A 16,821-nucleotide genomic window follows, 5' to 3' on the forward strand; every position below is an offset into this window, starting at 1 on the left:
CACAGAGCATGGACACTGTCACTGAGCCTCTTTGTGCTCAAGGCTAGTGTCCTACCATTTGAACCATAGCACCACTTCCACCTTTTCTTAGTAGTTTATTGGAGATAAGAGTCTTATGTTTATGTATCATGTTGTATGTTGTTAAATTATGTTTATTTTATCCAAAAATAATGATATAATTTGTTTGACATAGATACTGTTGTAAATATCTTAGGATGCCCCTAGCTACATTTTTATAGGAAAATATTTATTGTTCTCTAATAAAACCTTTTAAGGTGAATTTTGGTTTGTAAATCCTGGAGCGTAATTTTGATTCTTCCCCATATTTATTAGCACATTTGTATGTCAATTTAGCATCTGTTTTATTTTATGTGTTGTTTTAGGTGGGCTCTCAAAGTGTGGTGAGAATTTTATTTTCTGTTTAAGATAGAAAAAAATGTTCCTTTTTATAATAAATGGGTCATTCTCTTAAAAAAAAAGAGTCTTGTGAACTTTTCTGCCCAGGATATACCACAATCCTCAGATCTCAGCCTCCTAATGAACTAGGATTACAGGCATAAGCCACTGATGTACTGCTTCCAATTCATCTTTTAATAAGGCAACAAGATGTCAGAAGATTTCTTCTCAGCTTCTTCATAGCTGTGTTCATATCAGCATTTCTGAGTGTATAGATGAGAGGGTTCAACATAGGTGTGATCACTGTGTAAAACACAGAGAATATCTTATCCACAGAGAAGCTGCAGAATGGTCTCAGATAGATGAAAACACAAGGCACAAAGATCAGGCTGACCACCATTACGTGAGAAGCACAGGTAGAGAGTAGTTTGCCCTGGCCTTGGTGGAGGCGAGTTCTCAAAGTAATCAATATGACCACATAGGAGAATAGCAGGACCAAGAAACAGATGAGAGACAGCAGACCACTATTGGAGACCATCAGTACCTCTACCACATAGGTATCTGTGCAGGCCAGTTTGATGACCTGTGGAAGATCACAGTAGAAGTTGTCCAGATCATTGGGGCCACAGAATGGCAGCTGAATGACAAGAATTAGCTGTGTGATGGAGTGCAGGAAACCTCCACACCAGCAGGCAAACACCAATTGAAGACATAGCTGGCGGTTCATGACTGTCAGGTAGTGCAAAGGGTTACATATGGCCACATACCTGTCATAGGCCATGACTGTTAGCAGAAACATCTCACTGGCTCCCAGAAAGTGGAGGAAATAGATCTGGGCCAGGCATCCTGAAAAAGAGATGGTCTTGTCCTGCTGTAGAAAATCCCCTAACATCTTCGGCACAGCAACACAGCTGAGGCACAGATCAATAAAGGAGAGGTGGCTTAAGAAATAGTACATAGGAGACTGGTGCAGGTGAACATTAGATTGCACTGTTACCACTACTAAGAGATTCCCTAGGACAATAGCAACATAAAATAGCAAAAATATTAGGAAGAGAAATAACTGTATCTCCCATGAGGATGATAGGCCCATAAGAACAAATTCAGTTACCCTAGAGTCATTTTCTTTATTCATTGTGCCAAGAATATCAAATGACCTAAAGGAAGAAATGGAAACAAGAAATATAAGATAGACCAAAGGAAAATATAGTGAGAAATGAGGAACCAAAGAATTGAATCAAAGAATTGAGGGGAGACCTAATTCATTGCAACCAAAGAGCTGTAATTAAGTACAAGGTTTTGTAGCTATTAGAAATCTTCTGCATTGTTGTTGTTTTTAATGAACTGTGTGAAGTCATTTCTTTTTTCCTTCCATCTTTTCCCCCTTTGGTTTATTTCCTGTTGCCATTGTATTTGATTTCTCTATTCTGTGTTTTGTATATATGTTTATTTGATTTGAGAAAGGGACAGGGAACAACAAAATGGTGAGACAAAGGACAAAGGGTGAATCATGTAACAGCAGTACTCACAAGGCAATATGTTGGAAATAAACTTTACAATTGGAGGAAGAGTTTGAGGAAGGAAACGTGGGAGAAAAACAAGGGAGGGGTAACAATGTCCAACAAGAAATGTATTCATTAGCTTATTAACCAACTGTAACCCCTCTGCACATCCCCTTGTCAATAAAATTAAATTTAAAAAAGAAGTATTTATATTTGGAAATATAAGTCACATGAAAGAAGCTAATGTGTTTTGTCTTTATTGGTACATTTATCTCAGGTCATATAGATTTAGGATTTTGTATAGATTGGACAAAATATTTACCTTTAGCATTTAAGAAAGGTTCTATCTCAGGATGATAAAATTAGTGGCTACTAGACATTAATCATTAAGAAAAGAGATCAATAGCAATGATCTGAATTATTGAGGAAGATGTAACAGCCTACCATCAACTATTTTTTCACAAAGGATTAATGGATGTCAGAATCATGCTGTGTCTGAACCTTTCAATGACCAGAGATAAGCATAAAACAATATATAGCACCATATCAATTGTTTCTACTCTCCTGATCTAAACTCACACCTTTAGACCCAATATTGCATGTTTGGAAAATTTTTCTTCTCAAATCAAACATAAAGGAGCACTAGTACAATTAATTCACTAATGGAAGAACAGTGAGAGTTAGTAAATGCTTCCAGGTCCAGAATAAACAGTATTCTCTCTAGTACTAGGTCTAGGCAAAGTGAATTAAAATTTACTTTTTTCTAGTTACATATTCCATGTTATAGCTAGTTTTCTCAAGTCATTCAGAGAAACTTACACAAGAAATTTCTTCATAAGTAGATTTTACAAAAAAATGCCTGAAATATACATATATACACACACACATATATATATGTATATACATAGATATGTTGTGGAGCTTGAACACCCTGGGTCTTGGCGGTATCCCTGAGCTCTTCAGCTCTAGGCTAATGCTCTACCACTTGAGCCACAGCACCACTTCTAAAATACCTGAATTTTAAAATAGAAAATCATTAATGCCAAGAAAACTTTCTTCCATATATTAGGTTTTATTTAAGTCTCTTATTATTTATTTATTTATTATCTTCAAGTTGTTGTACAAGAGTTGTCATTTAAGCATCTAGTGAATACAATGTAACTGATCACTGTCACCTCTTTCAGTATTCTCACCCATCCCTCCCCTACTTACCCCTTTCCTCACTCTTCTTGATTTTGTAGGTTATACATTAGATTGTTGACTTAATTCCACCTTTTCTCCTCTTCATATGCTCACCTTTTCCCCTTGATCTCCTCCCTATTACTGACATTACTTTAAATGTAGCAGGTGTGGGAGAAATTTTGGATTCTACTATCACCAAGTTTGTAACTATCCTCATTTTCTTCTATACTTTATGTACAAGACAAAATGAACCATAATGTATTTTGGCTATTTTGTCTGTCACTTTTGGTCTGTATTGCACTAAATGCATCATTAGAGAAAGAAAGCTGAGCACATCAATAAAGGAAAATAATTAGCCAAGCTATTATTATAACATGTTTTTATAGATAATCAGACTCTAAATAAAGAAACCTTGATACTCTTACTACTAATAATAATGATAAATCATGGTAATACAACATGTTTACAGAAGAGAAACTTATTAGGGGGAGCCACTAGAAGGAGAGAGAGGAAAAAGAAAATTGAGAAAAGTATATATAGACAAATATATGCATATATACATATATGCATATATATTTACTATGAGATGAATATATATGTATACACATATATATGCATACTACAGAAACAGCACAATGAAACTCATCACAAACTGCTAAAAATGGGGGGAAAGGATAGCATAATAGGGGAGAAGTTAATTTGCTCAAAGGACATTATATATATATATGTATGTAAATATCACAATGAAACATCCTAAGTAAAAAAAGTTGGCATTTAAATATCATCTGAGATCCTACTGGAAGTGTATGTCATAATTTTTAATTCTTTAATTCTTTCCTGTGCAAAAACTGGGATTTTAACTCAGGGCTCTGTGTTTTCACTTTGACTCTTTCACTCAAAGTTGGCATTCTACCACTTGAACCATACCTCCACTTCCTCTATTTTTTCCAAAACATCACAAATGCTCACCATTAATTCTATTTCATATTAGTTAGTTGTATTCCCTATTGAGAAAGGTAGAATATTTTGCTCTTAGCATTTTTGACCTCTGAGCCTTTTTTGAATATTACGTTTTATTTTAAATTTGGAGGAAGTAAAGATTTAGGGGGAAGCAACTAAAATAATTATAGAAGTGGACATTAGGGTCTACAAGGGACTACAATAGAACTGGATAGACTTAAAACAATATTGCTATAAATCCAATGCCTTCAACTACCTGAAGCTAGTCTGATCTTTATCCAACACTGGTAGTTACCTTCCAAAATATCACCAGTCCTAGAATCCACTGATGCTATGGGAATTTTATTTATTAAGTGTAAAAACCTAGAACTAAAATGAAAATAGTTTATTATGTTTCAAATGATGAATGTCAGAGTAAACAAAGAAAATTTGGAGATGACAGCAAGCAGTAACAAAACATCAGAGACTGGGAGAGAGAAGGAAGGAGACTGGAATAATAAGCATGTCTGAGGAACTTACACCATTGCTTATCAGGACCTGTGTGAATTCTGGAAGGAAATGTGTTATTCTTGTCATTCATCACAGCACCTTAACCTCAGGCTAGGAAAACAAGCCATCCTCAGATGACCACTGCAGTTGCTCAGCCTGAGCCCTAATTGCTTTCTTACAAGCCAAGCTAAAGCTTGGCTTTAGCTAAAGTTAATGGCAGCCTATATGAATTAGAAAGTTCTGTCCCTAGAGTTCTGGCTATATCTGAAATTTCTATTTTATGGTTTTCATGCCACTGCTCAGCCTAATGAGCCCCGGGATTCCCGAGGCAGCTGTTGCTTGATATGACTCATTTTTCCTAGAAAACTGACCTGGGACTTGCATGATCTGAAACAGTCAGATCTGATGCAGAGTAGGTTTTTTTCTTATTTACTTTGAGTTGATTAATTCAGAACTACATCTGCCACTTATTTCCCATGTCTCATCCTGCACCTGATTAAATGTTTTCCCAACTACTCTATATCAGCAAATGTACTTGAGCTAGTCAGAAGCTGAAAGAACATACCAAACTACTCTTAGAACCTGGAGAAGAAACACACTCTTCATGATGTTAGCCACGATTCAGCAACTGTCGATAGCAGCTGAAGCAGCTCATCTCAGAGTAGCTAGTTGTAGATCTTATTCAGAAAATACAACTGTGACCATTATTAATTGAGATAGTTAATAGAGAGATAGACAAGATACTGTGTGTACAGGCAGAATGTATTTATTTATTATTGCTTTATTGATGGTACTGGGATTTTTAATTCAGGTTTTTGAGTCTTTACCATTTGAGCCACACCAACCCTTTTTACTTTAGGTTATTTTCCTTGACTTGACCTGACACCACAATTCTCTTATCTATGATTCCCATGCATCCAGGAGCACGGGTGTAGGAAACTCTGAAGCTGAGCTGTGAGAGCTGGAAAAGGTTTCAAAAGTTGCAATGCCACCTTCACAGCATTTGGAACACTGAAAGCTGTACATAGAACAGTTAAAGACAGCCCTTTTGGAGAGAGTTAAGGGGCTGGCATGCCACCCCTTACTTAGTGCTAGAAAGGCTGAGTGCTGTAACTTGAAAGCTAGATAAAGTAGAATGCATGTTTTAAGTTATGCCGGAGATGCAGTCTTTACTCTCAAAACTGTAAAAGAGCCAGTTATTCTTTTTTTGCATATATTTTTATTGTAATTAATACAAGGGTTACATTATATTTGCCCGATAGATGGTTCATTACTTCACATACATTGATACCCTTTCTCATGTCTTGGTCCCCATTTCCCTCCCCAAGAGCCAGTTACTCTTACAAACTGTATTGTCTATGATTGGAATAAGAGCATAGATGGTTTGTAGTCTGCCTGTATACATGATAACCTTCCCTGTTCTATATCTATTAAATAAGCTCGCTTATGGGATCTCAGGGTTCAAGAGCCAATGAACCTTGGATTCACTGGTCCCTGCTGCCCTTCTTTGTCTCTGTCTCCCTCTGTGTCTCTCTTTGTCTCTGTCTCTTTGTGTGTGTGTGTGTGTGTGTGTGTGTGTGTGTTTCTTCATTTCTTCAACTCCAGCATCCCTTCAAGTTGTCCCTGCTTACAGTTAGCAACAACAGGCAAGTACATAACTCTTCCAGCACGTTCCTTGAGATAGGGTCTTGCTAATTTGGGGGGAAAATAGCTGGTTGTTGGTGTCCCTCTCAGATGCCCACATGGCAGGGGTAAGATGACGACGGGGCCCCCAAATAATACAGACCCCGGAGACCATGACTCTTGGCGCAGGTCTGATTATTTTACTCCACAAAATGTGCTACTAAATACAGATCGAGTGGTCGAAGCTATGTCATCAAGTAGGGACGACCGTTAGCCTATGGTGTCCCGAGACACACCCTACTTGTTCCAGGTGGGTGGGGCCAGGCGCCCTCTGGCCCCTGACTTGCTTACAGTCACATACACACAATTGTGTATGTGATTAAGGGCAGACAGCAAGCAGGTTAATCTCACATATCCCCTTTTTTCTTTATTTATGGAGCTAAGGAAAATATGGGTCCTGCTGCTGCAGAAATCGGCTTGGTGGGCCAAAGAGGACTAGGGCTAGGTGGGTTTCAGAAACGGGATTGGGGTAAATGGGACTCACAGCCCCCAGCTCCTCCCTGGCATGCTTTAAGGGAAGATAATTGTTCATAATCATATCACAGTCCCTGCTTGGGAGTCATGTTCATTACTCTGGGCCTCCACAGCTCCTGTTTCTTTTGGTTCCTATGCCGGGGTTGACATAGGATGAGGTAGCTTTGAGGAGAGTCTGTGGCATCCATGTCTGGCAGAGCAGTCCAGGGCAGTTTAGGTCAGTGTCCTGGGCTGTACTGTGAGGTCACGAAGGTGGAGGCAGGACTCAAGTGAGCTGGCTGCAGCTGCCGGTGGTGTCACTGAGGGGCCATTTTGTGGTGGTAGGAACTTGTGGATTCCCTATTCCTGAAACTTGAGAGTTAACAGTTATGCAAGGAAGGTGGATCATGTGCTGTCTGAAAGGGCAGAAAGGTTAGGGGCGTATCCCAGAGGTGGCCTTACTTTACGTCCCAAACCATAGCCACGCCCTCCGATCAGGCAGCAGGCGCCATATCAGCCAAGTGTGGTTTAAAGACCAGGAGGTGCGTGGGTTTCCATTTGTGATGTGCTCCACATCCTCCCCTTATTTCATTAGCAGGTGCTTGCCTTACCTGAGGGTGTGCCTGTCTTAGGTTGTCCCCCTCTAGGGATCTTACCGGTCACTGACTACCACCCTAGCTTTTCAGGCAATTCATCTGCAGAGTTGGCAGACCCAAATGGAGATTTTAAGTAGGGGAGATAGCCAACGTCCACAAAGGAAACCCTTCTATTCTCTGGTCTGCACCTGTACATTCTGGTGAGGGCCGGGGCCAACCTCATAGGGTTCCAAGTCAGCGTCTCATTACAGTGGCACACATGAGTCAAACCCTCACCCCATTGTTAACAGAGGGGCTGCCTCCTGCCAGGTGTTAGTGATCAGGTCCTTCCATCGGACAAGGGGCAGGGGGATTGGGCAAGGTAGCATAGTGCCCCAATGCTTATAAGCAAGGGAAAATCCTTTAGATTTGAAATTTAAAAGTTTAATGTAAATAAAGTTTATTGTAAATAAAGTAACAACAAGTTTATCTTGAGGCCTAATGCCTTAGGTACCTGTATCCCCCCATTTTTATTTGATTTTAAGGGGGCCATTGGCAAGAGTAGGGTAGCTAAAGTCCCAGGAGTGGAATCTCTGTGAAGATTCATCTTGTATAACTTCTTCAAGCTGACTCAGGGGCATTGTCTCTATGCTTGACCAGGGACCCTAAAAGCTTAGCCTACTTTACAGATTGATAGGCACATAGCCTCAGGTTCACAAGCTTCTTTCCTGAATTTGTGGCTGGTGTCAACCCAAAATCTGCTCAGTGAGGGCTTAGAGCAAAATTAGGATTGTAGACTACCCATAATTTTGACAACCTTAAGTTTTAACTACACACTATTATACTTACAAGTTCCTGCCCAGTAACACAGGCAGTAGTAAGGCATGCTTACAAAGGATTTTCTAAGCATAATCTTACCTGGAACTTGGTAAGAGCCAAATTTACATCTGAATAAAGACCTTCTGTTCTCTTCTGTGGGCCTGCTGGAAACTGTTACAAACTTACAAGGGCAAATTGAAATAGCCAGTAAACAATCATTTTGTTAGCCCTAATTTTAAAACCCTTATCCCAATTTAATACATTTTAAGAAATACTAATCACATCACCCACTTTACCATCAGATTTCCAGTGTCAGTCTGCAAGGGAGAGGCAGGAAACAGAATACAATGTCTACAATGTAAACAGCTCTAAGCATTACAATAATAGATTTCAAAGTAGTTCCTCTTTAAAATAATACAAACCCTTTGAGGCATTTGACTTTGCTTGGAGTTTAGATGCAGATTTAATCAATTACCCATTTTTTTGTATGTTAGTTTCAAGTATAAACTTGTATACTTGTACACAAGTATAATCTCAAACATGTTCACTCATACATTCACACTCAAACATCTAAAAGCGCACAAAATTAATATCAACTGTACATTTTCTGAAATTCTCAAAAGATTCAAATACAAAGATCCATATTTAGAACTGGTACCAATTTCAAAGACAAAACCGGACAAGGGAAAACATGTAACATGGACAAGACAGAGAAGCAGAGAAGTAACCCACAAACTTCTGATGGCAGGCCTGGCCTTAAACTATTTCCTGTTAGCTGGCTGGTGGAGGCCATCCTCAAGCAAGAGGGAAAACAAACAAGAAAACTGGGCTGGGTAGATACCCTTAGACATGTCTTGTGGGTGGGACTTGAACCCACACGTCCGCTCAGATGTATCCCGTTATTGATAACAATTCTAACAAGAAAATTGGGCTGGGTAGAATATCCTTAGACACGTCATACTGATGGGACTCGAACCCACACATCTGTTCAGATGTACCCCATTATCGACAAGAACCCTAGAAGAGGTCAAAGCATCCCTTGACCATACTCTGTTTTGGGCCACAGTGCACTTTCGAGAAAACAGGGGGGAGGGGGTTGATCGACTTCTACTTACCTCTGGGGGCCTTTGCTTTTAACCTGGGCGTCTTTTCCGAAAAGGGTTGTGGGAGGGGTGGTAAAGGAAGACCACTGCTTATAGAAAAAAGGCAATCCTTTATGTCAATAACAAGAAAATATCCACCAGGGCTGATTGCTGTCTGACTGAGGGTTAAGAACACCTGGCAAGTAACCATAGAAGAGGATTACTGAGGGAAGGGCTCCTCACCCCAGGGGATTAGGCTGAAGGGCCTAGTCAGGCCTAGACCCCTGGAGCCGGGTCTGTGGCGGAGTCTCTAGGAGGCAGGAACTTCCTGCTTTTCCTAGATCCGCCAGTCTGTGGAGGAGGCCTGCTTTCATTTTTGAACTTGAGATCTATCAGAGATGGATAACTTTGCTGGCCCGCACCTTAATAGGGGCGGCAGAGCATTCTTCCAGGGGAGCCCCGGTCTCGCTGACCAGTGCAGGAGCAAAGGTGGCTGTACATCGGGGGGCAACTCAGAATGGCGGCCCCAATGGGGATGGCCCAAGTGGACTCATCCTGTGTCCTGCCTGGAATCATCCATAGGCAGAGAGACAGAACAGTTTCGTAAAATTGCTCAAGCTTTCTATCAGAAAAGTAAAGGTGCCTACTCTCCAAGATCCCTTTAAGAACAATCTCCTCTCGCTGAGAGTTTGTGTTCCCCATAGTTGCTTGAAGAGGTCCATGCCCCACATCTGGGCGCCATATGTTGGCGTCCCTCTCAGATGCCCACATGGCAGGGGTAAGATGGCGACGGGCCCCTGAATAATACAGACCCCGGAGACCATGACTCTTGGCACAGGTCTGATCTTTATTCCACAAAACATGCTACTAAATACAGATCGAGTGGTCGCAGCTACATCATAAAGTAGGGACAACAACTGTCATCCAATGGTGTCCTGAGACACGCCCCACTTGCTCCAGATGGGTGGGGCCAGATGCCCTCTGTCTCCTGACTTGTTTGCATTCATGTACATACACTTGTGTACGTGATTAAGGGCAGAGAGCAAGCAGGTTAATCCCACAGCTGGTTTCTGAAGTAGTTGGAATTACAGATAGAAGCCACTGTGCCTGCCCTAGTAATTGAATAGTTTTATAAACTATTGTTATAAATATATGCTTTAAAATATAATTTCCAAAAATAAGAACAAATATGGCAGAAAATTTTCTAACTCAAAAATTTTCAAAATGTCAGAAAACACAACAGAAACAACTGGTTTTGAATATAAGTTGAGTTAGATTGTCATTGATTTTATTATTTTAAAAGTTTGTAAAAATTAGAACAAGTCTCGTGGGAAGATGGTGCCAAGACAATGGGGACCCAGCCTAGGTCTCTCCCATAAAAATAGAGAATCAGGGAATCCTAAAAACAAACCATCTTAAGAAACCCACAACTACAAATTCAAGAAGCAACAGGGAAGAACACAAGCCAGAAAAGAAATCCAGATAAACCTTATAGCTAATGTTCTAAAATAATCTGAAACGCGATGATCCCTCCCCAACCCCTTGCCACTGGCTGTAAGCCACGAAAGCCACAGCAGAGGGTGCTGGGTTTGGGAAGCCTGAAACTACAGCAACTCCAGCAAGTGCTGGGATCCAGATGCAGGAACCCACACAGACTGGGCATGGGCAGCACAGATGGTGGCAGAGAACAGAGGAGAGGCAAACAACCCTCCAACACAGCAGAGCAGCTCACAGGCAAAGCCAAAAGAGTCCAACGGGTTCCCCAAAACCCATCAGGAAAGCAGAGTTGGTGGTGAGCTACAGAACTTAACCCAGACTCCTACCACCTCACCCAAGAAAGACTGGCAAGTGCAGGGGGCAAGGAATTCAGAATCCTGTCCCTTTCCCCAACAGCCTCATCCCCCAGGCTATTGACTGGAGACTGACAGGTGGGCAGGCGCTAAGACCCAGCACCCCGCCAAAAGGGACAGAGGTGCCCCTGCTCCCACCTGCCCAACAGCCTCCTTTCCCAGGCCACTGAAACTAGAGACTCAGGGGTGCTAAGACCCTGCCTTCTAACAGTGGTTGGGATGTGCATGAGTCTGGGAGCCAGCATCTGAATGACCCAAACCTAAGTGAAGCACCCACCTGCTGGGAGCCTCTAGCAAGACAACACCAAGGGCCCCCCCCCCACCACATCACAGAAAGACTCTGAGCCAAAGCAACTGAAACACAGCAGGGAGATGAAGGGCAGAACAGCAGGGGATGAGCTTGCACTCTGAGAACCACTCATGGACCCCACATCCTCGGCTGGGCCCCACCCCTGGGAACAAGGCAGAATCCAGTTGGCTGCTTTAGCTGACATCTCCTGGAAACTCCCAAACCCCAGGCCTTCGGCTGCACCCCACCCCTGGGAACAGGATAGGAAAACTAGCCATCCACAAAGCTAGCTGAGACCAAATCGTGAAACTCCATCCTACAACCCACTGTGGGGCCACTGGTTAGGCTGAGAGCTAGTTGTGCAGTGGCACAAACCTCTAGGAACAGGCTGAACATCTGTAAAAGCTGCAAACTCTGACCTAGTCAGTGGTGGAACAACAATTCCCAGAACCACCAGTCCTAAACCAAGTAAAGACCGCCACCTACCAACCACAGAGCAAACCTACAACCACAGTCTTCAATGCCTCAGAAAGCACAATGACAAATTATGACATATATAAATAATCAAAGTACTACACAAAGCCCATAAGGAAATAATAGTGACGGGATGAGAGAGATGTCACCATTCCAAGAAATGACACCTGAAGAGACACAAAACATGATTCTATTCAAGGAAATGCTTGTGGACATGACTAAAGAGATTAAAGCAGAATTCCAAAAACAAAAGAAAATTACCAATGAGCTCCTCAAATTCAAAAGAGAAGTGGAAGAAAAGATTAATACTCTCAGCAGACATGATCAGCTCAGTGTCCACAATTCAAGCAAAAATGTATGCATTATTCAACAGATTGACTGAAATGGAGAATAGATCATCGGGAATGAAAGATAAAACACAAGAGCTGGAACAGAGAATCATCAGTCTGGAGAAATCAGTCAGATTTCACCAAAGAGAACTCCAGAACCTGGCAGACACAGACAAGAAATCTAATCTTCGTATAATAGGGATCAATGAAGGGGCGGAGTTTATCAATAAAAGAATGCAACCATTATTCACCAAAATCAGAGAACTTCCCCAACCTTTAAAAGGAAAATACTCACATTATTGAAAGTTTCAGGACTCCAAATAGGTAAGATCCTAGAAGGAATTCATCTAGACACATCATAGTAAAAACATTAGACCCGAATACCAAGGAGCTGAACTTAAATGCTGCAAAAACAAAGAAAAAGCTATATGATAATGGGAAGAAAATTAGAATAACTGCAGACCTCTCCACGAAAGCCATAAATGCTAGAAAAGCTTGGAAAAACATCATTCATACCCTGAAGACCAACAACTGCCAACCCAAACTCATATATCCAGCAAAACTAGTATTTACAGTTGTGGGTGAAACAAGAAAATTTCATTCCAAAGACAAGGTATATGAATACATGCACACTAAACCAGCATTACAAAAAATATTAAATAATCAAGAACAAATTGCAGAATGGCAAGAATGCCCATCAAGAAGTAATTACCTATAAATCACTAAACACAAAAGAGGAAAAAAGAGAGAGAAATAAACTGAGAAGTAAAATTAAATAATGACAAAGGACACTGACCACTTTTCGTATTTCCATAAATGTGAACTGGCTGAAAAATCCAATCAAAAGACACATAGCTGAAGACTGGATTAAGAAACAAGACTCATCCATATGTTGCCTCCAAGAGACCCCCTCACTGCCAAAGACAGAAACAAACTCCAAGTGAAAGGATGGAAAAGAATTTTCTACTCCAACGCACCAGGCAAAAAGGCAGGAGTAGCAATCTTAATCTCCAAGAAAATTAACTTCTCAGTAAAATCAGTACATAAAGACAGACACTAGACATTAGTAAAGAGTACAATCCATACCCACAATATTACAGTTATAAACATTTACTCCCCCAACACAGGAGCATCCGAATTCATCAAACAAACTCTCTTAGAATTACAGAACAAGATAGATTCAAACACAATCATAGTGGGATACTTCAACACACAACTCTCACCAAATGACAGGTCAACTCAACAAAAGTTAAGCAAAGACACCATCAACTTAAATGACACGATAGCCCAGCTGGGCTAAACAGATATGCAGTCTTCCATCCAACGGCGAAACTTCATACATTTTTCTCAGCAGCACATGGAACACAATCCACAGGGAACACACTCCAAAATGTATTATATAATAGTTCATAAAGAAAACTTAAGCAGATACAAGAGCATCAATATAATCCTATGCATTCTGTCTGATCACAGTGAAGTCAGACTAGTTCTGAATGCAGTAAAAGTCAAAAAACAATCAAATATTTGGAAGCTGAACTACACACTTCTGAATAACTCCTGGATTACAGATCAGATCAAAGAAGAATTTAAAACTTTCTTGAATGTAATGACAATCAAGAGACAGCACAAAGGAATTTATGGGACACAGCAAAGGCAGTTCTAAGGGGCAACTTTATCACACAAGGAGCGCATATTAAAAAGACAAAAGAAGTGCATGTAAATAACCTAAAGAACAAATTGAAGTACCTAGAGGAGCAAGAAAAAGTTAACTCTAAAACAACTAGAAGGACAGAAGTGAGCTAGCCCATTGTGGTTTCCTGAAATTTCCCATCATCCAGGACAGACACAGATGTAACTGAGAAAGACACTGCAGACTAGAAGCAGCATGACCATCATAGTCATAAACTCTGCTCTGTTAAATGGCAGCTCCTTTGTACTTACTTAAAGGTAAGTAATAATGAGAAGAAATGTAGCATCCTATCTGTTTGCACAGCAGTAAATTTGCTTGTGCATATGAGTGGAGACAAAATGAAAATTACAATGCAGTAACAGGAGAGCATCAAGGCACTGGGATGACAGGGAATCAGTGTAAGAGCCACTGTGGGAACTGCCCCACTTTACATCATCACTGAGGCTGGAAGAGAAATAGGAAAGGGCTCAGAAGATGTGTGAATTGGCTGAGGAAAAATGAAATACTTTTTCACTCTGGATTTGCTGTCAGGTGGGGGGGATGAGCAAACAAAGCAATCAGAATTTAGAAAATGAAATTGATATTTGAAATTTGTATATGGCTCATAAGTCTAACTCCAAAAATCTGTGGCTTTGGATTGGGCACATATAATTATATGTCTAAGAAATAGAAAGAAATTGAAAGCCCTGACTAGCTTTAGGATGTCAGTGAACTGAGCTAACTCAGTTTCATTTTTTCCAATAGCTATGAGTTACAGATTGACTCTAAACTAGTAGAACTTATGTCCTTCAAAAACTAATAGTTAAAAGTTTTTAAAAATTTCTTATCTGTTGGGCATCCATGGTTCATGCCTATAATCCTAACTTCTCAGGAGGCTGAGGCTTTAGGATCATGGTTCAAAGCCAGCCAGGCAGACTCATTTGAGAAACTCATCTCCAGTTACCCAGCAAAAAACAGAAAATGAGGTACAGCTCAAATGTTAGAGTACTAGCCTTAAGTGAAAAAAATCAAGTGAAAGCATGAGGTTCTGAGTTCAAACCCCAGTACCCAAACCACCACCAATACCACCACTTTAACATTAGACTCAGTGAATTATATTTTAGCAATGTGAATTTCTGTTGATGGTTGCGATCCTTTTTGTTTTTGTTTTTTTCCTTTTTTGGTCAGTCCTGAGGCTTGAACTCTGGGCCTGGGTGGCTGTTCCTGAGCTTGTCAGCTCAAGGCTAGCACTCTACCACTTGAGCCACAGCACCACTTCCAGTTTTCTGGTGGTTAATCAGAGATAAGAATCTCACAGGGCCAGGAGTTTGGCCTAGTGGTTGAGTGCTTGCCTAGCATGCACGAAGACCCAGGTTCAATTCCTCAGTACCACATACATTGAAAAAAGCTGGAAGTGGTGCTGAGGCTCAAGTGGTAGAGTGCTAAGCCTTGAGAAAGTCCAAGGACAGTGCTCAGGCCCTGAGCCCAAGCCCAGGACTGGCAAAAAAAAAAAAGAATCTCACAGACTTTTGTGGCCAGGATGGCTTTCACCTATAATCCTGAGTAGCTAGGCTTATTATGATCATAATTTGAAAAATTCAGTGGGGACTGTCAAAACTTAAGATTTGAAATAATATAGATACAATCAGGAGAAACACTGTACACCCATCCTCACTTTTCCTGTGGTTGAAAGACCAAGCCAAATCCTGTTAGTTACTTATATAATTTTCCTTTTCTTGTGATTTTATATTTTCCCTAAGTCCACTACCTTTAACTGTAAAAACTGACATTTTAGGAAAAATTCCTGGAATGTTCCATAATAAGATTACAGATAGAAAATACAAAATTAGAGTTTTAGGAAGGAACTCAGGGTTTCCCATTTCTGTCAGCACTGGCTTTCTGCTCTTGACTTTTTAAACTTTGTTCTCTTAATATTGGATCTGTAGTAGCTAAGAGGAGTGTTCTTAACAGATTCTACTTGATGTTCTCTGAATGTCCCAGATCTGTCAACATTGTCTGCTCCTTTTTCCCTCTCTTTATGGTGTTTCCATGGTGCATATTTGGCTCTCGTATAGTTTTTGCATATTGATTACATTTTTATTGTCAGCTTGAAAAGTTTCTATTTCCATATTCTCAAGCTCAGAGATTCATTTTCTGGCTGTGACCAGCACATTAGCATTCTTCATTTCTGTTATGGTTTGGAATCTCTATGTTTCTTTTTGATTCTTAGAATTTCTGTATTTCTGCTTACATCTTTTATGTGTCCTTGCATCTTGTATATTTTTCCATTAATATGTTTAGTACTTAAGTTATTACTTAGAAAAAGTTTGGTCTGATAATAGTGACATTCCTTCCACATCTGACTCTAGCTCTTGTATTTGTTAGGTCTCTTCAAACCACTGTTTTCCTTTGTCCTCTAGAATGTTTTTTTTTGTTGTTGTTATTGCAAAGAGGCCACAAAGTACTGAGTAAGGAAAAGCAGCAGTAAGGAGCCTTCTTCATCATCTCCCCACCAAAAGATTCCAGCTGAAGTTTCTTTACACCTTCACCATTTGCACAAATGACAAAAGTAAAGAGCAGGACCTGTTACAGGTTACAGGCTACACTCAACAGCATCATTTTGTTTGTCGGTTGTAGGGCTTGACCTGGGTGCTGTCCTGGAGCTCTTCAGCTCAAGGCTAGCACCACTTCAGGTTTCTGGTGGTTAATTGGAGATGAGAGTCTCACAGAGTTTTGTTTCCTGGGCTTGTTTTGAACCTTGATCCTCAAATCGCAGCCTCCTGAATAGGTAGGATTATATGTATGTCACCAGCACTCAGCTTTCATCACTTTTTTTCTGGTCATAAAAGGTTACAAAGCCAACCCAGATAAGAAGAGAAATTGGACTGCACTTCCTGGTGGAAAGAGAGATGAGCTTACTCAGATTAGAATAATTATGGCAATCACTGAAATAACTTCAGACTATTCAGGCAAATTTGTTATGATTCTTTCCCAATGTAAGGACTGGAGGGTTTTATCATGGGAAACTTGAAAACTAACTTTCATGTGCCACTAGTTTTGTGTAATGAA

At 40.5% G+C, this 16,821-nt stretch overlaps 1 protein-coding gene across 1 annotated transcript; it reads right to left on the reverse strand.

The window, feature by feature from the left end:
* Positions 1-583: 583 nt before the first annotated feature.
* On the reverse strand, positions 584-1,540 carry Or4q3 (olfactory receptor family 4 subfamily Q member 3). Its single transcript, XM_090352820.1, has one exon. It carries the CDS (start codon positions 1,529-1,531, stop codon positions 584-586), a length of 948 nt encoding a protein of 315 aa, XP_090208946.1. The 5' UTR covers positions 1,532-1,540.
* Between the last annotated feature and the right edge of the window lie 15,281 nt (positions 1,541-16,821).

The sequence above is a fragment of the Megascapheus bottae genome, chromosome 2, assembly GCF_031878675.1.
Source record: "Megascapheus bottae isolate mThoBot1 chromosome 2, mThoBot2.hap1, whole genome shotgun sequence".
NCBI classification, from domain to species: domain Eukaryota; kingdom Metazoa; phylum Chordata; class Mammalia; order Rodentia; family Geomyidae; genus Megascapheus; species Megascapheus bottae.